At 33.2% G+C, this 24,771-nt stretch overlaps 1 protein-coding gene across 2 annotated transcripts in view; it reads left to right on the forward strand.

The window, feature by feature from the left end:
- The window catches only part of LOC123014545 (cyclin-dependent kinase 14), a 49,816-nt gene that overhangs the window by 14,347 nt on the left and 10,698 nt on the right, over window positions 1-24,771 (forward strand). For both annotated transcript variants that reach the window (XM_044413714.1, XM_044413715.1), the window contains exons 2-3: window positions 2,232-2,336; window positions 21,615-21,749. In XM_044413714.1, coding sequence (XP_044269649.1) covers window positions 2,232-2,336; window positions 21,615-21,749 — 240 coding nt within the window. The remainder of the gene's footprint in view (window positions 1-2,231; window positions 2,337-21,614; window positions 21,750-24,771) is intronic.

Genomic DNA, 24,771 nt, shown 5'->3' on the forward strand with positions numbered 1-24,771 from the left:
TTTTTTTTGAAATTTGACATTTTTTTATGTCTATTTAATGATACTAATGATCTTGTATATGTTTTTTTATAATTATTTACTAAGCGTACATAAATGTTGTCAATAAAAGCCACAAATAACATTAAACAGAGATACAATTTAGGATACAGCTTCCTTGTTTCCTCTTCTAATAGATTGTAGAAAATCTATTGATTGTAAAAGATTGTAAAAAAAATATTTTTCCCACAGGAATAAATAGTCAAAGTGCAAAATTTAAACTCGAAATTTTTATGGATAGACTTTTTCCATGATCCTGGTATCTTACCTTACATATTTTTATAAGGGGACGAGTTCTGGCGCACCTGTATGTATTATTCGTAAAGGTTTTTTATATTTTGTATAGGTGAATTTAAACCTCTTTTGTATTATTTTTTATTCGTTACGTAATATCTTTTGTGTGAAATCACCATTAGAATAAAATGATGACCTCGTGTTAAAATTATGTAAAAATTACATTTATGGTATTTCCTAAATTTAAGTTTTATAGCACCACACATTAAAGTATAACGAAATGTGGAGGCTTGAAGGTTTGTTAATTAACAGACAAGAATAAAATATAAATTAGCTAATTATACCATTTTGCACAAACCCGTCATTTCAAATTTAGCCGACTTTAGCTAACTGATTTTAATTAATCTTTCATCACATTTCTAGTCATTAAAAAATTTTAAGTTTTAATTCACGTCATGTGACTCCATTCTAGAGGTGAACCGGCGTGATTGATCCATGATGTGAGTCAAAAAGTGCAAGGAAAACAACCCACAACTCGAAACTGGTAAAAAAATTTCAGTAGTTATTGCATTTGCAAGTCTACTTCCTGTATTTATAAACCTTGGTCGAAAATTATGAATTATCAGAAACGCGAATTTTTCCTATTGTTAAAAAAATGACTCAATCATTGAATCCGTTGTTTTATTTTCCTTTTCTCTTCCGATTACCATCTAAACGTGCTCGTTTACTACATTTCATTTCCGTTTAATATTTCCATTGAGCATAACGCAGATTATATCTCGATTTATCTTGATTCGTATTTTCGCGTCGATTTATACAACGCTGTGTTAACCTTGTTTTTTTTTATCGCAACCATAAACCATTTACAAAATTGTCTTCTACCCTTGAAGCAACAGCGAGTAATGCAATTAAACGAGGGCGACGAAACCCTCTTAAAATATTTCGTAATTCTAGCCTAGCAGATAAACAATCTGGCGTTGTTGTAAGAAGTTGATTAAATTTTAGCCCACTCGCGTCACCCACCTGTTATTGCCTGCGATGAAAAATTATTGAATAATCGGTTCGCCGCGAGCGAAATTCGGTCACGATGAATTTCGGTAAAGTTGCAGCATGCAACGAGCAAAGAATGGTGTTACTGGATATTTGGGTTAAGTCGACGGTTTCTCGTTCAGTTGCATTATTTTTAACTTTGAGAAAATAAAGAGAGACGGTTTTCACGTGGGAGAAAATTATTATTTATGAGGGATTGTCTCGACATGTGGAAGTTTTCTCGACGCGGAAAAAAATTGGCAATCAACTGAGTGAACGAGAACTGGGATCAATCTATCTCAAACAAAATGAAAAAACAAAAGTATAACTAATTTGTGCAGTTGGAAGCTTGATTTGTGAACGACTTGGAGCAGATAGTTATTTATTGGAAAACGAAGTTTAGAGATATGGATTGGTTCGATTCCAAGTTTTTGGGTCAAAAGTCAAGAACTTGAAAGTTTTACATGAAACAAATTTAGAAATTTTGCTTCTGTAATAAATGAGATTTAAAAAGCGTTTTGTGTTTAGATGAATTTAGCTTTTATAATAAGAAGATTACAACGAGAAAACAAGAGCGGATGATCCAAACATCTGTTCATCTATTATACATAAACATGCAAAGCTTTTTCCCCAGTTTACGTCAGCTTCAAGCCACCAAAAAGATCTCAACTATCGAATTTCAAAATAGCCGAGTCACGGAAGCGTGCACAAACCTAAAACTTTATATTTCCCATTATGCCCGGAGTCTTTTCATCTTTTAACGATTTTTCTCATTCGGTTATACAAACAAAGCTGCTCCCGTATATTCGTCTCGAAAAACTCGTTTTAATACGAAAATAACTGAAAAGTTCCACCCTCTTGTTGGTGTTTTTGTCGCCTATTTTTGATCGTTTTCGCACGTGTGCTTTATTTATGTTTGTGGTTCGTTGCAGGAATCGGTTTGCCAACGGGCGTCACGATGCGGGAGAAGAAAAGCGGAGCCTTGTCACGGATGCAAAAGCTGAAGAAAAGACTGTCACACTCGTTCGGACGACTATGTAAGTATTAATTGAGAATGGAGAATGATTGATGAATCGAGCTTTCGAATGAAAAGCTCGTTTTATCGCAGCGAGACGAAACCAATTTTGTGAGTCCGATCATTTTTCAACTTACAATCAGATCTAGAAAAAGTGAAACTGAAATGTTGCGAATGTTTACAGCAAGAAGATTAAGATTATGCAGTCGTCGTTGAAACTCAAATGGCAGGAAATGCACGACGCGTTTATTTCCTACGATATTCATTTCAATTATAAATTATTTCTCGGGAAAGATTTCACGCTTAATGAAATGAGTAATGGATAAGTCATTTTAAGTGTCATTTACGACTAATTATGTTGTCGGAAGGTGACGCAAAGGTCAATTTTTCCTAATGTTGAAGCTCCAAATACGTAAAGCCTTTCATCATAATGAATATTTTTCTGGGAAAAATAAATGAATTTATCTATTCATATGCGTAGTCGATACGAAATAATGCCTTTTTCTATTATTAGTCAACGTCTAATACACTCATTTTGTTTATTAGGTCGATTTGTTTTATCTGTCGTTCTCATTATCTAATAGTTATGGAATTCGGTTTGTATTTTGTTGCCTTTGTGATTTTTATTACCTTATCAGTAGCGAGATAAAAGTTATTTTTTTCCATACAAGGTGCAAAACAAATTGTTTGGTATTTAAACCGGTAAAAGTATTGGTAAATAGATATTTTCTAATCGAAATATTGTCTGTTATTGTCTTTCTTTGTTTATTTAATGGAATTAGGTATCAATGTCTCCTTGTTTAGCACTGAATCGCTATGATTATAGTAGTTTTTTAATTTATCATAGAACTAAATATAAATGGGTAGTAATAAAGCAATCAGTTGTGTTTAATTAATTTTTGCAAAGTAAAAATTAAAAAATGATCAGTATAATATAATAATTTGCACAGTAAAAATAATAAATATCAAGGAATGCACGCATAGTATTTTATTGCAATTTGTTCAGTAAAAAAATTCAAATTGCACAGTAAAAATAATACACGTTCAGTAACTTTAATCAAAATTAATAAAATAACATAAAATTTAAGAAATTTTCAGTCTTGTTTGGATAACAAAAATGTTATTTATTATTGGAACTTATTTTTGTATTACTAAATATTCATTATAATTTGAGGGTGGTATATGTAGTAGCAAGGGTCCCTGCGCAAGAATGATTTTAGCAAGAGCTGGAAATTGCGCAAATGGTAATCAGTCTGAACGCTGTGCGACACTCCGGTTTTGCTCGGAAACATTTTGTTTGAAAATTAAATATGTGAGTATTATATGAATTAGTTTTACTTTACTGGACATTCATTCATTGTCTTTACTGTGCATTTATTATTTTTACTGTGCGTTTATTATTTTTACTATGCATTTATTAGTTTACTGTGCACTTATTATTGTTACTGATCAAGAATACTTGACGTTTAAGTAATAATTATACTGTGCATTTAATTTGTTCCCAATACAAATCTTTACACTCGGGGAAGTAAATAACAAAAAAAGTATGATTTTGTAGCACTTTACATGTGCAATTCTGTTACGCTTGCTAAAAATAGAAGTTAAAAAAATCGTATTCGATTGCATAGTTTTTTTTTTATTTTAAATTGTGTATTTTTGTTCCTAGAAATATTTTTTTCACTTTTACAATTTATTAGGATTAAATCGAATTTATGACACCCCTTGATGATTAATAGACCAATCCTACCATATTTTGTCTATGATTATACAAAATCCAATCCGTCAGAATTTCACTTGCGTATTCCACAAATCCGCTTGATTTATTACCTTGAGTTTGTCATTCGTGTTTGTTCTGTAATTCAGCATTGTAATAAAATTTGCAATTTCACAAAATTATTGTAGTCATTGTGATAATTGCCATTTCGTTGTTATTATGATAATTGATAAAATAATTAATCTCAAATAAATAAATCTTGGTAGTTTAAGTTGAGTTTGAAAGATTTTTCGCATAAATGACGTGACCCTGATGGTAATGACACTAACGTAAGTTTAATGACGAGAAAAATTGTCTGGTCTAAAAGTGAAGAGCGGAGATTCGAGCTGTAAAACTTAAATTGCGAAAAACTTAAAAGTTTTATGTTGATGGCACTACTTCTCTTATCTAAAATAGCTCACTAATTTTTTCCTAATTAAAACTTTGTGCTAAGTTTGTTAACGAAATTAAAACTGTTATCTCTGATATTAAGCTGAAAAGGAATTGTTTATTGGCGTACGCGATTTTTCCGCATGAGTCACGGGAAACAGATACGTAATTTAATGACAATTGAACTGAAACGCTAATAAAAGAAACTTACTGTCATGACTAATGACGTTATAGAAATGTTTTGAACGAACGTGGGTGGAAATCGATTCATTATGTCATCGTTGAAACACTCAAACCGTCTCGATATGAATTAATTTCACAGCAAGCATCGCGTAATGAAATATTTCCGCGTCTCTCTGTAATAACAATCCGAAAGCTCGTCAAAATTACCAAAGCTCATGCACACAAAGTTCACTAACCGCTCAATTTATTTATAAATAAACCACTCGACGGTTTCCAGGAGTGACCACACGCATACGCTCTTTAATTACATTATTAAATAAATCCGTTGAGAAATATTTGTGGAAGTTGGCATTGTGCCAGGCGCTAATAGACCCGTCGTCTTTTCCTCCAACACTGGTGCTTTTTTATGTTAATCTGGGTCGGGAGGTAACAAAAGCTAATGAAGGATCGTCGTCTCCGGTCTCCTCCGGATTTAATTCAGCGCGCCCTAGAAGGCTTTTTACGACGGTCAGCAGAAACGTGCAAAGAATGAGAAGATGGATCTTTTAATTCGTCGCAGGGATTTATCTCGAAATGCGGAAAATAATCGTGTTTTGTTCAACATGTGTGTGTGTTAAATGGAGTGATGAGACGGACATTCCGAGCCGACTCATCCAATTTGAATTTTTACTGAAACCAGACATGTGCAGCAATGCGGAAGGCGAACAACTAGGAGAATAAAGTGCTTAATGTAATTTGTGGTGGGATAGTGGGAGACATATTGCTTTAATTTCTACAAGGTTGGAAAGTTAGACGAAACTTGATATGCGAGGAATTATTCGAAATAAAATGAAAGGAAACAGCGAGTCTTGTTTGAGTGAATTTGCACATCTGCGAGGCATAATATTAATTGCAAGAAATAGTGAAACAATTAAGTAATACAGTAAACGCAATTTCTGTATTTTTTACGTTTTATAAACGTGAAAAATTGTTTTTTTTTTGCTCAGAGTTATACAGGGTCTACCATTTTTATTGTTACAAATTTAAACAAGTGATAGAATATTCAATTTTAGGATAAAAGTTTCCTATGAACATGTATTGAAAAATACTATGAAAGGGGTTCATGTTTTAATAGATTTTGTCCAATATTTCAGAAACCATTTTAGATAAAATTACAAAATTTGGTACAGTTGATTTATGTCAAAATTTGTTTAGAATAAAAAATAATATAAATATTTTGGCTGAAGTTTCTTGTCACTTTCAACAACAAAATTCTAAATTCCATAGTTTTTACAAAAAAGAGGTCTCTTGCGTTTTTTCGATACAACTTACACTTGTTGAGTAAAATCCTTTTAATATTTATTTTGTTGTTTTTTACCAAAAAAAAAATGCTCAAATTTGGTCGATAATCATACTATTTTTGCTTTTTTTTTAATGTTTTAACATATATTTTTAAGATAAAAACTCAAATTTTGAATAGGACTTCATCGAGACAATACAAAAAAAAAACACGAAGTTAAATCGAAAATTATGTTATTTTTCACTTTCTCAAGCGTTTAAGAAAGTTCTTTGGCCAGAAATGAAATTTTTTTGCAAAATTTTGTCCAAGCCACTCGAAAAATTCATAAAAATTGTGCTATTTTTGTTTTTTTTTTTTAAGAAGTTAAATACATTTTTGAGCTAATAAACTGCGTTTTTTCAGATAAACAGACCAAATTAGATTGAAATTGATAATATTTTTGCCGTTTCAATTATTTCTGAACCTTCTTAGTATAAAATTTTGCTCAAAAAGGTTCAAAAATTACCAAATTAGACATTTTCGAGAGCATGTTTTTCAGCTAAAAACTTTTTTTGCAAAAATTCGTTAAAATAGGCCACAAAATCACTAAACCAGATTCAAATTACCGTTCTATTTTGGTCTGTTTCACTGGATTTAGTTTGGAGACCTAAAAATCTAGTTTTTTTCAAAAAAATTTATTTACAAGCAAAAAACCACAAAGTGCACCTTTTAAAGCGGTTAACATGTTTTTTAAATGCTGTTTTTTTTAAATTTTCCAAAATTTTGGCAAACAATGACCAAATTTGGTCGAAATTAACATTATTTTTGACTTTTTCAGTTAAAAATGCACTTTTCCTTGCTCAAGCAAGTCGAGAAATCTCCTAATTAGATACAAAATGGTGTTTTTTGCCTATTTTTGAGTAAAAGTTTTAATTGTTTTTGATGAAAACTAGCCCAAAAATTAATTAGACAAAAAATTATATTATTTCCATCTATTATCAAGCGAATAAAAACGTTTTCTGACCAAAACTGTTTTTTTTCACAAAATTTTGCTGGGCGTTGAAAAGGAAATTATTTTTGCCTTTTTCAAGTAAAATTTCACCTATATGGCTCAAAAAATTAGTAAAATACTGTGTAGCTCCTTTACAAAATATTTTTTGATACATGTTTATGTCTTAAAATTGAATATTCGTTTATCTGTTCAAATTTGTAACAATAAAAACGGAACACTCTGTATTTTAGTTCATTTATGCGACACACAAGGGTGTAAAAGTTTTTTTTCTCTTTTACGTTATAGTTATAATGAAAATTGTGGAAAAGAAACAATAATTGAGACTTTGTGTTATTTGCTGAAATTTTGGCAAAAGGCACTTTTTACGCACGAGTGCAGAAACGTCACTTTTCCGCTCTGAGACGCATTTGTAAACTGTGTCTCGTCTATATGCAAATAAAGCATTATTGTGAGAATATAAGTGTGTTTTATTGTCACTCCTCTCGTTCCTTCAATTTCGTCAAGTAATGGTAAATATTTAACGCACTCGTCCCATAGTCGCAAGGGGAGTTCTCCCATTACTCGAATTAAATCACCCGTAACCACCATTGGGGGCAGAGTTTCATTCCGGTTTTTCTCTTCTCGTAAAAGTCAATATTATTTCGTTGTCATTCGATATTTTCTTTTTCTCGTCGACATTGACGCGTCTATTGGGTTTCGCATTTTGTATACAATTGCGGTCAGTTGCTTTCTCACATCGAATTTTCTTCTTTATCTTTTTTTTCATTGTTTTCGTCGTAAAAATGGTGTTTTTTATGCGTGTACGCATTAAACCCGAATAAAAATAACCGGAATTTTGTGAAGTCGGGATGTTGCCGAAAGTGTGCGGAAAGTGGATGAAATATTCATGAGCAGACCGGCCGAAGAGCGAATAAAAAGTGTCATAACGCCGATGTGAAATATTACAAGTGTACCGAATTCAATGTTGGTACATGTGTATGCGGCGAATTTATGACCAGAGGAGTGAAAGATTTATTTCAATATTCGGGGAAAGAAATTGCAAGTTTTTGATCTAATTTGTCGGTTTTTCGGGGGCGAGGCGCGCCCACTGAATGAAATATGAATTTTTAAGAAATCAATTTCGTCCGAATGAAACGATTTTCATAGATACGGTGCTTTTGTCCGCCGAAATTTGCTTCACAAAAATGCTTTATTGCAACTTGGTCCTTGGAAGATTTATTTCGTCTCGAAGCTCAGCAGAATTTTGCTCTTAATCGAAAAAGCTCATGCATATGATCGAAGGGGAGCTTAATGATCCAATCCCTTCTCTTTCCTCCCAATTACCCTTCGCAGATTAATAATTAACAATTAATCCGTAGTCCGCGCTAAAAACGACAGCTGAGTAAACGAGGCCCTAATTGCATTTCGCTTTCGGTCGCATAACACGACGCCTACTTCGAAAATCAATGCACCAACACAAAACCGAGGGTGCCAAGAGGCCCTTAAGCCATCAAAATTATCCAATAGTAATCTTTGAACAAAACTATGCCATGCTTCTGACAGGTCTCCTAATTGATAAGCGAAGGGTTAGGGACCACTTTGTAAACTGCTCCAAGTTTTATAAGAAGTTCAGGATGAAACGATACACTTGAGGAAAATGACATTGTTAAAACAAGTCGAGTCGAAGAAATTTCGGCTAGAGCACTTTTTAATAAGCTGAGAGATGGAGGGCATTATGCAAACTACTTCAGTAATTGCGAGGCTATTGATTGTGTCACTAGACAAGCGATAAAGTTGCAATCTTGATACTTATCTACGAGTTTTAAATATGTAGGTTTGTGTAGTTTATCACATTCCAACTAGAATTTCTTTTTAAAAATTGAGAACGAATGACATTTTTATTATATTTTAATGTTGACTATTTTTCTTTTTACTAGCGAGTTTCTTAATAACTATTTGTCGCAGGACCAATGCTCTTTTATTATAAGATAGTAAATTAAAAGTGCTTTTTAATGGTATTAAACACTAGGAGGCTATTGATAATAGTTCCAAAGTTGCCGAAATTTTTTACAAAAATCGAAAAAAGAAAGGAACTTAGAAAAGTATGTACAAAAACGTTGTATAAAGATCAGGAATAAAGCGTTACTGAGTTGAGTTAAAAAAAAAAGATTTTCTTGTTATATTCCCACCTGAGGATGAAGATGAAACGCGTTGTGTTTAAAATAAAAGTTTGGTGTGTCGGATTTAAATTGTGTTTGTGTTCATTATTCATCGTAAGACAATGATTTTTTTTGTATGATAGAAAATTAAACGTGCTTTTCAACGGTGCCAAACATAAAGGGCTAGCTCCAATAATTCCGCATATGGCAATACCGAAAATCGACCAAAATTTTGTGAAAAATGTAAAAATTGAAAACTTCAAAATTGATTGAAATGCATCGGCATAAACATAAAAACATGAAAGCTTTTTATCGTAAAATATCATAACATCAAGTAAAATTTTGCATCTTAGTAAGTTTTAATCCAATTAGGAGCCTGTTATAATAATAGAGCACAAATTTTTGAAATTTTGGGACCCAAAAACAGTCCCAACTTTTCTATTTTTGTAAATAGCGGTAAAACTGTACCTCAAAAGTTATAATGTAAGTTATAAGTTCACTTATGTAAAACGTTCCGGGGAGTCGATTATCGTCAAAAAAACTGCAAAATTTGCAATAGTTTAGAAGTTCAATTCGACAAAAAATCTAAAAAGTGAAAACTTTAAAATTGGTATAAATGCACTCCTAGTGGACCAAGAGACACAGAAAAGTGCATAAAATGTTGTAGACATACGAAAAAGTTTTTGTATGGTTATAAAAAAAATGATTTTCTTGTTATATTCCCACCTGAGGATGACCACTGAGGATGAGGATGAAACGCGTTGTGTTAAAATAAAAGTTTGGTGTGTCGGGTTTAAGTTGTGTTTTTGTTCATTATTTATCGTAAGACAATGATTTTTCTTTTATATGATAGAAAATTAAATGTGCTTTTCAACGGTGCCAAACATAAAGGGCTAGCTCCAAAAATTCCGCAGTTATTGGCAAAATACCGACCAAAATTTTATGAAAAATTTAAAAATTAAAAAAAAAATTTAATTGATCCAAATGCATCAGCATAAACATAAAAACATGAGAGCTTTTTATCGTAAAATATCAAAAGTTCAAGTAAAGTTTTGCATCTTAGTAAATTTTAATCCAATTAGGAGCCTGTTATAAAAATAGAGCACACATTTTTGAAGTTTTGGGACCCAAAATCAGTCCCAACTTTTTTATTTTTGTAAATAGCGGTAAAACTGGACCTCAAAAGGTATAATTTTTTAAAGTTTACTTATGTAGAACGTTCCGGGGAGTCGATTATCGTCAAAAAAACTGCAAAATTTGCAATGGTTTAGAAGTTATAGTCGACTAAAAATCTAAAAAGTGAAAACTTTAAAATTGATTTAAATGCACTCCTAGTGGACCAAGAGACACAGAAAAGTGCATAAAACGTTGTAGACATAGTGGACGATTATATGGATTAGAGCAGAAGCACTGGCCGGGGGTGTGGTGGCGCAGTGACATAAAGTTTTTGTATTATTTCTAATACACACTATAGTCGGTTCATCCAGTCGATTAATTCATACAACTTGCTCAACAGAGCCACCACATCAAAATGTTAAAATATTCACTCCCTCTGAAGTAAAAGTCTAAACTTTCTCTCGCAACCCTTTTCGTATCCTCGATCTCTCACAGCGCGTTAACCCAATTGCGTTCGTTATAAATTGTCGTGATTCGTTTCCTCTCAACATCATCACCTGCTGATTTTTCGCTTCTTCGCGACTTTGCCTTAACGACAACAGCAAGGCATTCAAAAATTCATGGGGTGTGTGTCGCGAACGACCCGAGGCGGGTTAACGCTACCGTAAATTGGATGAAGATTGTCCCCGTAATTGAATAAGAAAGTACCGGTGTTTTTTCTTCCTTGGATGGATCGTCGAGGGTCATATCTATCATCGATAAATCGGATAACGAAAATCTTTGCGGCACTGTTTCTCCTTTTTCGTTGTTAATGTTCGCGGTATGAAGATTGATGGCGGATGAGAGCGGAAACGGATAAAACGTCACCGCGCGTTTATTTTCCTTCAAGGGAGAAAGATTTGTTTTGGTGTTTTGTCGGGAGAGTTTCGTAATGAAATTACCGCAACTCGGCCGCGGCCTTATTGAAAGTGATGTCTCAAAACATCTAAAAATATATGCGCGAGAGCGTTCGGTATTATTTTCCATTTAACAAGGAGTGTTGTTTCGTGTTTGTTATCCATCATTCGAGTGGATGTTGTTAACACATGGCACGTAATTTGACCAATATTAAGTGTTGACATATGTTGTGCTACCGGAACTCTCCCCTCTGACTCCGTTTCATAATGAAATATCGAGGCCCGAAATGACTTTTTCAGACATGTGACGGTCTTATCAAAGGCAATGTTTTTGAATATTTGAAATGGAAAAGACGTGACCGGTTTGATAAACGCAATTTTGACTATTTTTATCATTCTCGAATTCGTTGTTTTGAGAGAAAGATAAAACGTATTGATTTTGTAGCGACATAAATAACGGATAAGTTCTGACTAAAGTGATATCCGGAAGTACAGCTATTATTAGATTAAGATGAAAATCGATACCGGAAATAGAATTGAAAATATTCACGATTTTGTATGTATTTTATTGTGTCGAGATACTTCGGTTCAAAAATGATAAAAATAAACAAAGTTTGCTCTTGGAGTTTATTCAAGTGGGACGTCAATAGATACGCTATTCAAAAATTTTGATACTTGATCTTGAGTCAAAATCTTGGATATCTACTGACATATCGAATCAAATCAGATTGGTTTTCTTCGTAAACTTAAAAGTGAGATAAAATTTAATATCAAGTTGAAATTGCATCAATTTATGACATTCTAGTTGGGTTAAAACCGAATCGATTTTCAATATTGAGACCTCATAATATTAAAATAGGAGTTAGTAATTGCAATTTTCGAATGTATTATCGGCGAATTCAAACGTAAAATCACTGATTAGAATCAGTTCCCAAATATCATTAATTTGTAATTTGTACTGTGTAATAATAGTGCAATTGCAACTTTATAATAGATGGAACCGTTTTAGGATCCTCTTCAAATATTTAATGAGAATTATCGATCGCTAACGTAACAAATTATTTATCTATTTGCTTCTATTGGAATAGTACGTTGTGCACTTTATGTTTATTTCCTCAATTAGTATACAACTGCAAAATCCCAAATATCGTAAAACTTATAAATGAACTCATTGCTCGATAATATTTTATTTTAATGGTTTTTAATGTTTTTCCAAAATATGTGAGCGACGAGCACGAAAAGTGCTTCCAGTCAAGATATTTTCTAAATAGAAGGCTAAAAAACAAGAGTACCTACTGCTGTATTATCAAAGGAGAAATGAAAAAAAAAATGAAATTGACTCGAACATAATAATAGACATTTTTTTTTTTTTTGGTTTAAATATTTGATTGTTTTAACATATTTTTTTTTGGGATTGTTTTTATTTTGGTTGCAAGAATTATTTGTACAATGTATAACAAGGTAATAAAATTGTTTTTTTTCATTATGAAACGTTAGATTTTTTCTGAAGTCCCAATTTTTCAAGTTATACAGGGTGTCCCAGCGAATTGAAGTCTATTAGTGACCTTTAAATTGTCAAATTAAAAAAATTATACAGAGCATGGATAGATTACTAATCTAGTTCATCGCCTAAAATTATTTTCAACTATACAGCGCGTCCCAAAAATAATACAAATACAAACTTGTGTTTTTTTAAATGAAACACCATATATTATGTTTCATAGCGTTTTTGAATGTAGATTTTTGTGACAATGTTTTTAAACTAAACTTTTATTGGTCGATTTTACTTAGTTTTAAAAATAAGACGGTTTTTTGATAAAAACATGCACTTTTTAAAAATTTATTACACAAAAACCAAGAATCTAGAAATATTTTTTTACTACTGCAAAGAACAGGGTACAAGCTATAAGGTTGTAACATTTTTTTAGTGTGTTGCATTTGCAAAGCTAACAAAAATGAAGGCGTTTGTTAAAAGTTCAATAACTTAAAAAAAATTAAATGAAACACCCTATTTATTGTTTTTGCATTTAAAAGATTATTAAATTGTTTTTCTAAAATGATTTACTTTTAGGTGTTTATAATCAATAACTAAAAAGATATTTAACGTTAAATATTAAAAAAAATAATTCATGTTTCAATAGCCAAAAACTGCACAATTGCACAAGAGATAGAATAAATATCACTTAATTACATTTGTGTTAATCTGAATCTATTATTCTTTATTTTTACAATAAAATAATTCGAATTTCAGTATTTATAACGATTTTTACAATCTTTGAATAAGTGATTCGTGGTAGAATTATTATGGTTACTATTGTACCAACAATGCGCAGATATTGATAGGCATTGTTGCTACAATTAATATTGAATGTTAAATATCTTTTCATTTATCAATTCTAAATATTAAAAGTATACTTTTTTACGTAGACAATTTATCAATCTATTAGATGCAAAAATAAAAAATAGAGTGTTCTATTTAAATTTTTTAGTTATTTTACTTTTAACAAACTTCTTAATTTATTAATCTTTACAAATGCAAAACACTAATAAATTAAATTCTGTATTTTCTTGTTTGCAGAAGTAAGAAAAAAATTGTTCTAGCTGTCTTAGTTTTTGTGTAATAAATTTTTAAAAAGTGCATGTTTTCGTCAAAAAAACGTCTTATTTCTAAAACTAAGCGAAAATTTTTCAACTCGTTGGGACACCCTGTATAAGAATTTGAGTCCGAAAAAGAACTACTTAACGGATTATTTTGATCGCGTTACGGATGATTTAAAAAAAAAATAATGTTCTTTATTGCAAAAAATACAGAGTCAAAATAAAAAATTTAGTAAAGTTTCTCGTTTTTTTTTCTATTTTTATATTATAATAAAATTTTGGTAGGTATTAGAGAAACAAATTGTTAGACTCTTGTCGTTTAATTGTTTAAATATTTATTTAAAAATTCCTTTACTTTAAGACCCTAAAGTAGTCATATTAAATATGAATTACTGAATTAAGGGGTAGTACAATTTGATTTTTGTTTTGTATGAGCTGAATAATTTTGGTCGCTGAATTTGGGGTCAAGTCACGGCTTGGAAAGCATCTGTCAGGCCCCCAAAACGGTGTGTATAACACTTAAAAGCCAATTATGAGAGTTTAGTACAGGCCATGATCCTAACATAACCAATTATCAGCAGCCGTCGTCCACTCCGGAGCGCTCCGGGTTCTCTGTGGTTCTCTTGACCGGACGAGCGGCATTGCTTCTCGATTTAATCGAGCTCTTGCATCCGCCGAAGCCGATTGTTGGCCGGTTATTTGATTAGTAGCGGGATTTGCGGTTTTGTCGACGATCAAAAGCCGACTTTCTGTTTTAATTACTAGCAATTGTTTGTTTTTTTTTTTCATACAAAACCGGCGCATCCACCAATTTCGAAATGTTTATTTGTGCGTGATTAAAATACACGCAATCGAATTGCTGGTCATCTAGTGGAAGTTCCCGATATTTTTCCCTTTGGAGCTGTTCGGAATCATTTTCCGACCGAAATAACAGTCGCATTTATCACAAAGACCATCCGTCTTGTCGGTTATGTGCCGAATCGCATTTTTATTCTCTCATGGAAAATCTCGGGGAGAAAAACGGTTTCAGGTGGCCGCCTTGCATGTCCATTATGTGTCGAATCCGCCCCTACGAGCATACAAACGTCCGATCGGATGAAATTCGGCCGTTTTACACACGCACCGATACAGAAATAATCGCCAAAGATCGATGAAGGAAGGGCTTGTTTGTTCGAAATTTTTCCGCGGAATATAATTTTTCAACAGTGCCAAGGCTAAAGCCTGAATTATTTGTTTATATTTGCACGGGAGCCGCGCGATAACCGATAAATGTGATCAGTTTTACGGCGACGCTTTAAGGTTAAGTGTTTTTATTCATTCACTGTGCAATGGAATTGAGTTGTAACAAAACGAATTTGGAGGATAAGGGAAATATTGCGCTACTGATGACCGGTCGAGGTAAAAAATAATTAATTGCGTTAATTGTGACAACTGACAATTGCAAAAGGGTCTATTTTTATTCGCCTGTGACGTAATCAAATGGGATTAAAACGAACATTTTTCATCCGGTCCCATTTTCCTTTCATTTTCGTTCTAATCCTCGTGTACACATTGCCAGACACTGCATAAATTCACCTGCAGTGGTAATCCTGTTTTCATGGCTGTTGGGGGTACTCACGACAAAGAATTATCTCGTTTATGGGCCCCGATTAAAAATGGATGAAGTTGGGAAAACGATATGTTTTCAGATGTGACAAACTGGAGAAAAATGTAAAAATGTTTTGTATCGAGAGAGTTTTCTTTCCGAGTTATGGAGAAATAAATTGCTTTCGATTGAAGTTGTAAGAACTTTCAATACAGAAAAATCAATAATATATTATTTTCAATACAAACAGAAAGTTCAAAGACGAAAAAGAGTACTTTTCATGAAGGTCTAAACTGAAGTAAATTTACTATTAAAGCGTTTTTTTTGTATTATGTTTCGTGTTAAAGAGAAAAGGTAAAAAAATTAAAATTTTTAAGCAGCACAGGAGTACAAAAAAACGGTTTATAAAACATCTTTAAAAAGAAACTGAAAAACACCATCAAACTGAATTACCAAAATAAATCTAACGTAAATTTGAATAATTTTAAAAATACTTTGTTAAATAAATTCGTTCTTTGTTCCTCCTCATTATTCTCTCAGAAAGATCGAAGACGAAAAAGAGTACTTTTTATGAAGGTTTAAACTAAAGTAAATTTACTATTAAAGCGGTTTTTTGTATTATGTTTAGTGTTAAAGAGAAAAGTAGAGAAATCACCAAAATAAATCTAACGTAAATTTGAATAATTTTAAAAATACTTTATTAAATAAATTCAGTCTTTGTTCCTCCTCATTATTCTCTCTTGTGATGGTGTATTATTTGTTTTTGAATTATTCAAACTCAAACCTTAATTTATTTTCAACCGAAATGTTCCGGGTTTCTACATATTGCAAGATAATAACGAGAGCTTGTGCGGGAGTTACAAGCAAGCTTCATTTTTTATCTTAAAATTACTTGTAAACTATATTGAAAAAAATCAGATTTAGTGGTAGAATATTTGGTAGCTTGTTGAACTGCACTGTGAGAAAAAAAATAGTGTTAATTTGCTTTTAAACCTGAGTAAACATTTCTGATTTTTCGCCTCCTCGCCACCACGTTCTAGTTTTTCCTTGTTTCATTTCCGCAATCCTCTTCAAATTTAGCAACTCGACTTTTATTGAGTTGGCAAGCCTGCAAAAGCGCATCGTTGCAGCCTTCCCCCATTCCGGGTATTTAACTCCGGCAAATTAATTTTAATTTGTGTGTGTGTACACCCCGTCGGAAATTCCGGCCGAGACGAAACACCCGTTCTTAATTAAAGTCCGGTCGTTTTTCGATCTCCCCCAATATTTTCGAAGAAAACCATTAAACTGTAAAAACTTAACCGTCTTGTTGAACTTTAATAACACCAAGTGGATCCCTTGATGTTGTTTTTTCGCTGGAAAACTTTACGATATTGTAAAATCGAAAAATCAAAGCGTTGTTTTTTCCGGGCTCCGGGGCGCGAGAGAAAGTGCTCGCTGTTGTAGGGAAGGCTTTACAAACACCCCGTTATTGCGTTCGTGGGATTACACGTAATCGCGGTGTTTACTCCGTATAAAACACTATAGTGAATTAATGTCACCTTTGAAAGTTCCAACTTCCGTTCCGGTATACCGCTGGGAATGTTTGCTCTCTTGTCTCGATCCGGAGTGGCGGTTTCAGTATGGAAGTTTCAAGGAAAATAACGAAATACCAAACAAATTACCGTTTTTTTATTTCATAAATAACTTATTTTAATTAAAAACTACATGATTCATGTTACGGGTGAATTAGTCATCCATAATGCATGAAACCGCGTTATTCAACCCTTTTCCGCCCCTATTAAATCATAAAACACATAACATGTTAAGTTTACGACCCCCGGAATCACTTTTATCGGACTCTAAAGCGGCAAATATTTGTCTTGGATGATTGGAGAAGCTTCAAGAGGGGTCTCAACCCTCCGATTAGTTTTTGTTTAGCATACTCGATTGATAAAAAGGGGAAACAACGCAAATAAACACCGAGTCGATTTAATTGTGACTAAAAATAAAAATTCGGCTCCGGTGTCGTCCGGAATGATTACAAACTAATCGTCCGTTCAGGAAGAACTATAAGAAAAAGCCTTCACTTAATAGCAGTTTAAGAGAAATATTACGATCGTAAAGGAGTTTATTGTTTACGGGAAGCAAGTTATACATGCTTAATAAATTTCGAATATATTGCCCTCTCAAAATGGTTTACGAGTACTTTGGCGGATTCGAACAGCTGCATATTGTGGCTAGACTCCGAGGTCTTGATCTTGTCTCAGACGAGACGAAGCAATTTAACCAATGGTTGGGCTCAACAGGTCATCCGAAAATAACTAATTTTGTTTAAACTAAAACAAAATTGTTTGGCGTAATGCCACCAGTGGAGATTTATTTATTATTTGGAGTAATTAATGAGGGGAAATTTGAGCCGACCACCGAAATCCAATTTCTTCCCACCCTCTAAAATATGCACTTATGTATTTTGCATAACACGATCTGTTTCCATACTTTGGCTTAATGGGAAACCCTCTTGAATAATTCAAAGTATGAAGAGAATAGACTGTTATAAAACTTTAAAAAATGTACAGACTCTCTAAATTGAAAAAAAAAAATCACAATTCCGACTCCATGACTCCATTATCTCGGATTAGTGTGAAATCTCAACTCCCATCTCGTAATAATTTACTCGAGAGTGCATCGTTTATCGGCTTGATTGAGCATTGTAAGATAGGGTTGTCGGATTAATCACGTGTTGGAAATTAATAATCGTCTGCGATGTTGCCTAAATTAAATCCCGGATTTTTAAGAAATAACATGTCACAATGATGAGGCCACGAAGGGGCTCCGGGGAGATAAATAACCCGACTTTGAGATGAAATATCGATGCTGGTTTGTTGTATGAAGACAGGATGTTTCACTATTTCAATTACAGGTCCTGCAAGGATAAATTTGTTCGGGCGAGGTGTTTAGCAATGCAAATTGGTGATTATGGAGATGGCTTTCGCGTAATTGAGAATAAGCTCCAGTGGGGCATTGTCTGCCGAAAAGGGAGGATTTGCAATGGTCCGAGGCATTTTTCACAAATTTTATAATTCAAGATTCTCGAAATTATTGTAACATTTATTATTTCCGTCATAAATCTTCTCCTTGACTGTTGTTTGTCCATTACTCATCTTGCGTCTCATTACGAAATTTTAGTGGCATGAGTGAGTTAACAAAATATGATTATGTTTCACGGAGGCGAACAAATGTCGTTTCGTTTTGAACAATAAGCACGGATTTGGGATTTTCTCCGGTCTCATTGTTTCGACGAGGGAAGCTTTTGTCTGAAAGTCGACGAGTGAAAGTTTTCAAGGGTCACCCCATCGAAATAGATGTCTGAGAAAATTAAGCACTGAATTATCGTCAGTCACTTTCATGATATTTCAAGGCTTTTGTTTGAAACAATGAGTGGCGGGCTTCGAAATTCTTTCAGTGAATCGCTGAAAAAGTGTGATTCTAGTTTTGGCCACAATGATCCAGCAGCAAACATTAAAGTCACGTACTTGTCGCAGTATTTCTGTAAATTCCCTGCTGCAAGCTCGGATCACGTAAGCTGCAATCTGCAAATAAAAACTCGAGCCGTGGACGATGAAACAGTCATCGACACGTAAAAGTTGGATTTTTTTTATTTCTCCCGGTTTTTAACGTCGACGTCGTGACGGATCGCTTTTAAGCAAAGATTCAATTATGTGGACGATTTGTGAATGTCGCGGCTTGAAAAGGGTCTAATGGATACATCTCAATGCTGAAAAGTTTGTAAAAAAGAAATAAATAAAAGCGGAAATTAAGAGGCGCACTCGCAAGGGTGTTTCAGAATTTATTTTGTTCCTCATTCGGACGTTTTTAATAATGCAGCACGGAAAGCGAGATAAGAATAGACTGGGAGACACTGACATATCGGGATGATTTTTTACTTTCCACCTGAATGTTCGTTTAGTATCACACTCCCTCAGGATTCTGCCAACGATTCCGTTTATTTTTTCCGGGATGTAAGTGTCTTGTTCTCTTATAAAATCAACCTTCGCTGTCTGTCTAACGCACAAACTCATTCCGACTCTGAAATATTAGTGTGTACTTTTAAAAATGTGGGAAAACGCGTGCTAAATTGAGTTTGGATGAGGGGAAGCCAAAAGTTGGACGTGACAAACCGGAATCGGCGTATTTTTTGACGGGCAAGCTCGCCGAGCCCGCCAATTACATTACTCCGGTTTTGCGTGTGTCTCCACTCCAATTATATCCCAAACTCAAATTAATAATCAACCTAATTGCAAAATTTTAATTTCGCAAAGTGCGCATCTCATAGCAAGTCCGACTTCTGTGACCTACATGTCGTCTCCGGGTTAGCACCCGGAGTCTGATGCCCGAGTACTGTGACCCCTATATCGATCCGGGAGCGCATCGCCGAATGATAAAGACTCGAAACTCGATCTTGGACCCGTTTTCACGTAGAAATACTCTTTGATGTCTTCATAAGATCGTTAATTGTGACAGTCTTTCCTTTCGCGAAATTAGTTGGAAACTCGTCGAGACGCTTGTAATATAAGAGGAGTTTTGCGTTTGTAAGTTTTGTTTTGTTCTGTTTTGGAAGGGGTACACGGGGTGATAACGGGGATTATGTCGTTAATCATGCGAGAGGAGGGAGAAAATTGCTTTTTAGAGCGACGTAAGATTGAAATTTCTTCGTAATAGAGTGTATACTAGAAATCTGTTCTCTTTTTTATTATTAAACGAAACGCTAAATAAAGACGGATTCCACCAACAATTTTTTTATTATTTTTTTTAGATTCTTACAACCTTTACAGATTAATAACCAATTAATGAAGAAGGATTTGTTCCTTTTTTTACAACCAAACTTCTTTTGATTAATTTTCATTGTTTTGTTCGTTTTTAGAACAAAAATTGGCAATAGTTCACAAACCGATAGTTTTATGAATCTCAAAAATGATGAAAATTGTTGTTTCTACGTCTAAATACTAAACTACTTCCGGTTCTGGGCGCATCAATCTGTCCCGGATTGACAAGAAAAGGTTTTTATGTCGACTCCGGATTTAGCGCCTGAAATAATGTAAAAAAACGTAAGAAATATTGACCATTAACTCGATAAATACTAGAAATCTGTCCTCTTTTTCTATTATTAAAAGAAACTTTAAATACGAGTAAATGAGCAATTCTACCAAACAATTATTTTTTTTCTTTTTTGTATTCTTACAACCCTTACGGTTTGATAATCCTGAACTTTTCGTTTTTTTTACATCCAAACTTTTTTTTTATTGTTAGTTTTATTTCTGTTGTTTTGTTCGATTTTAGAACCAAAAATTGGCAACAGTTCTTAAAGCGATAGTTTTATGAATCTCCAAAATAATACAAATTGTTGTTTCTAAGTCTAAATATTGAATTAGTTCCGGTTCCAGGACGCTCTAATCTTTCGCGGATTGCCGAGAAAAGGTTTTTACAATTCCCGAAATAGTTAAAACTTTACAAAATATTGACCGATTATTCAATAAATTGAAACCTACTTATCATAATAGAATATTTAATTTGCTTTTACATAAGATTGTCACAAAACGAGTTTTTTAACCGTACAAAGGTGGATTTCATCATTTCTTTATTTCCTACAACTGTTATACAGGGTGATTTTAATAGTTACGAGGTGATAGTACAGATCTGAAAAAGTCAAAATAACTCAACTTGCTTTATCCGAATGTTAATAGTTTCTGATGTAGTTTCATTGTTTTATAAAAACTGAGTTAAAATTAACAAAAACATCCTCAGAACAAAATGGTTCCATATACATATTATAAAAAGGTAAAAATTTTGTATCAAATTTTTTTGTAGAAAATACCACTTAATTGCATTACCTCAAATGTCACCGACTTTGTAAGTTTTGGAATAAGGTACTTAAAAAATGCAAACTTTGTTTATATTGCATTCTTTTGACGAATTTTCCACTACTAAAATGCAGGAACTAAAAACATTCCGAAGCAAGTTGACTTATTTTTTCTTTGGACCTACTAAAATTTTAGCACAACTATTAAAATCATGTAGTATAAGGGCGATAAACTGTATTTTGGACAGATATTTTCAAGAATTTAGAACAAAAATAATGCAAAGGATCTAAAATGAATTTTCAGATTTGTATCTTTAAGTAGAACCAAAAGTTCTTCCAGTGAGTTACAAAAACGCTAACTACTTGGCCCTTAAATTGTTAGAAACCATTTTTGACCACCGATATCATTAAATAAACATTTTGAAAGATTTTTTTCCGGCTCCAAAAGGAGTTTAGAGACTGTAGAACAAGTGGTAGTAATAAAACCATGAATATTCTCATGTTCTTTGCTCATGGTTGATTTTTGTTTCAGCGGTTTCGAAGGAAGAGTCCGAAGAGCACCATCACAACCACGGCAAGCTTCCATACAACGGTTACAGCGATGAGTTCCTAGACCGTTTGGAGCCCAACGGGAACATACCTGCCGGTAAAGGTGATATTAGATACGGTGAGTGTCTCGTTAAACGTAACGACATCGTTTTCTCACCACCACCACCTCTCATTCGGCCGCTTTACAACCAATTTAATTTATTTCCTCTCGTTGTTCTCCCGCCAAAAACACAGAGGACTAATTCGTTAAACAAACGACGTTTGTCCGCTTAACTCGACACCCCCCATCAAGGTTTAATAATAAACTGAGCGAGGAAACCGGAAATAACAATAATAACAAACACGAGCTCGATTTAAATTAGTCACCTCGAGCGGCAGGTGAGTCACCGACGCCGCTCCCCGGGGGTGGCCAGACCGGCCGACGCCGGTTTTTCAGGTCAACGTACAAACCACACCCCTGACGATGCTTTAAATCGCAACGAATTGACCGAAATCTAGGTCAGGAGATTTTTCGCGAACAATAACATTGCGTTTCGTTCAAGTCTCATCTAACCTTTATTAAATTTTCAATAAATACTAAATTACAGGTCATATATATACGCCATTAATTAGCAGGGTACGACGACAGCTTTGTGAATAACGAGCTACGAACAACGCCCTTATGACCTAACTACACCTACGCGAAAACCGATTTATGACGACGTTTATTGTTTGCGTTTTGACTTGCCGGATTTGGGCAATAGTAGCCCTGATTCAGGACTTGAGGGCGCCACTAAAAGCATTGAAACAATGAGGCCATAAAGCACAAAACAAGCAGAATTTATACAAATAAAATGAAAAGCAAAATTGAATTAACAAAAAATTAAGTTGATGCAAAACATCAAAAAATAACAACAATTAATGTTGGGAAACGTGATTTTTATTTACTTTTTTGTTTTTATTTTTTGTACATTTTCTGATTTTCAAATTTCGGCATATTACACTGTCCGCCAAAATTAACCGGACAACTAAAATTTTGCAATGTATTTTTGTTATTCTTTGTCGGATTTCGACGAATTTTTGTTTAGCTTAAAAAAACTGTAGGTAACTTAGCCAAATAAGGCCTACTTAATTTTTGCGGTTTTTTATATATTTTTTGAAACATGCAAAGGTTTGGATTTATTATCGAAATTGTAATTTGAACTTTTGTTTAACAATGTGTACCACAAAAATGCCTGTTTTGTTAATTTTTCCACATGTTTTTAACATAAATATAAAATATTACAAAGGGCCTTTTTTGGAACCTCCTAGCCCCAAATAAGGCCCACCATCGACATTAAATAAGGCCCATATTTAAAATTTGAGATAGGATTTTTCATTAATCGTATTAACAGTAAGTTAAGGAAAAAATCTTTACTAAACAAACAAAAAACAACATAAAAAATACAAAAAAAGTAAAGAAACTTCAAAACATGTATGAATATGTAACTAGAAATATTTAATTTTAACATCCAATACGATGACGCATCAGTTTAGAACATATTTCACCATTTATAATGAACTAAAAGACATATCTAGGAGTAACTTGTATGATTGGTGATACATGGCTGGAGGTCCAACGTAGGCTAGATGGTTTTAATTTTCTTCACAATTGAGACGAAAAATTAACGGTGAGCCTTTTTAAGAAGCACCGGGCCTTATTTGGCTTAGGTACCTTAGATTATTGTGATTTAATTCTTTAACATTTCTAGTTTTGTGTTGTGTAAAAGACGAGGGCACTGTTTTTTTACTTATTTTTATACTGAGCTGTGGTGTGCGACAGAGACAAACTTAAGTTTTTACTGCTTTCAGATTATTGCCCATTCTTTTCTGAATTATGTACCACATTTTCCATAATTTTAATTCTTGAGACATGAAAGATATAAAAACCTTCAAAAAATCATTACAGTTCCAATTTCAATGAATATTATTCGTATTAAGTAGGCCAAATGTGCCAAAACGTCAAAATAGGCGCGTGGAAGCTTCCAATAATTAACCTTGTAATTAACTTGTAATCCTTTGAAGTTCCAAGTTTTTCGGATTTTTTGTGTTCAAAGACGTAATTGTGTAATCTTTTGGTGACATAAGCAATAATTTTCGGTTTAACTACCTTTCTGAACGAATATTTAGTAACATTAGAAAAGCAACGTCTTTTTCAATGGGGCACCAGAAAATAAAATTTTGAAACAAATTGGTCCTCATTCAAAAAAGAACGGGCAATAATCTGAAATAAGTTAAAACTTAATTTTGTCTCTGTTGCACACTAAAACTCAGTATAAAAAAGTAAAAAAATAGCGCTCTCGTCTTTTTGGTATAACATTTACAAGACAAAACTAGAAATGTTATTGAATTAAATTACAATATTCTGCAAGTTCCTTCTTTAAGCCGAACAAAAATTCATCGAAATCCGACAAAGAATAAAATATTGCAATGTGGAAAATCGCAAAATTTTAGTTATTCGGTTAATTTTGGCGGCCAGTGTATTTGTGTGTTGTTTGAGAACAATAAGATCGTGTATTTACTCTAAAAAATATACCTAAGCATTATGTTTTTTTTTTCGTTTGGAAACAATAACAACACTGTTATTTTTTGTTTTTCTAGAGTAAAAACGAAAAGCGAAATAAAATGTTTTTTTTATAGTGGACCGTTTTCGTCCCATATTATTTATTAAACGGAAGGGATAAAATTCTCATTATCTCGTAAAACCAGAGCAAGTATTTACATATTTTTATTAAACAATAAAATAACAAAACATTATGACAAACGCAAGCAAGATAAAGTCCGTGTGTGTTTGCTTTGATCTTGAAGGAGAACGTTGTTATCTCTGCTGGCGAATAATGCGGTTCTAATTAAATTAAATAACGCCCAAATGAACCACCGACACAAATGCCAACCTTTTTCCGATTTTGAACTAATTAAAACGGTTCGCTGTGGCGACGAGTGGTTTTTGCAGGATTTAAATTTCCAACTTAATTAAAAGTCGATCTCGAATTAATTTCGGTGATTTACTTGTAAGATTAAAACGAAATTTGGCGAAATAATTAATCGGAAATTGATTTTGCAACGATTTTGGCTAGATTTTAGTGTCCTTTTTAAGGACTTGACGATCATAATTAACTTTG

This window comes from Tribolium madens, unplaced genomic scaffold (genome assembly GCF_015345945.1).
Source record: "Tribolium madens isolate multiple individuals breed KSU strain unplaced genomic scaffold, Tmad_KSU_1.1 Scaffold_97;HRSCAF=244;Tcas5.2_LG3a, whole genome shotgun sequence".
Lineage (NCBI taxonomy): Eukaryota > Metazoa > Arthropoda > Insecta > Coleoptera > Tenebrionidae > Tribolium > Tribolium madens.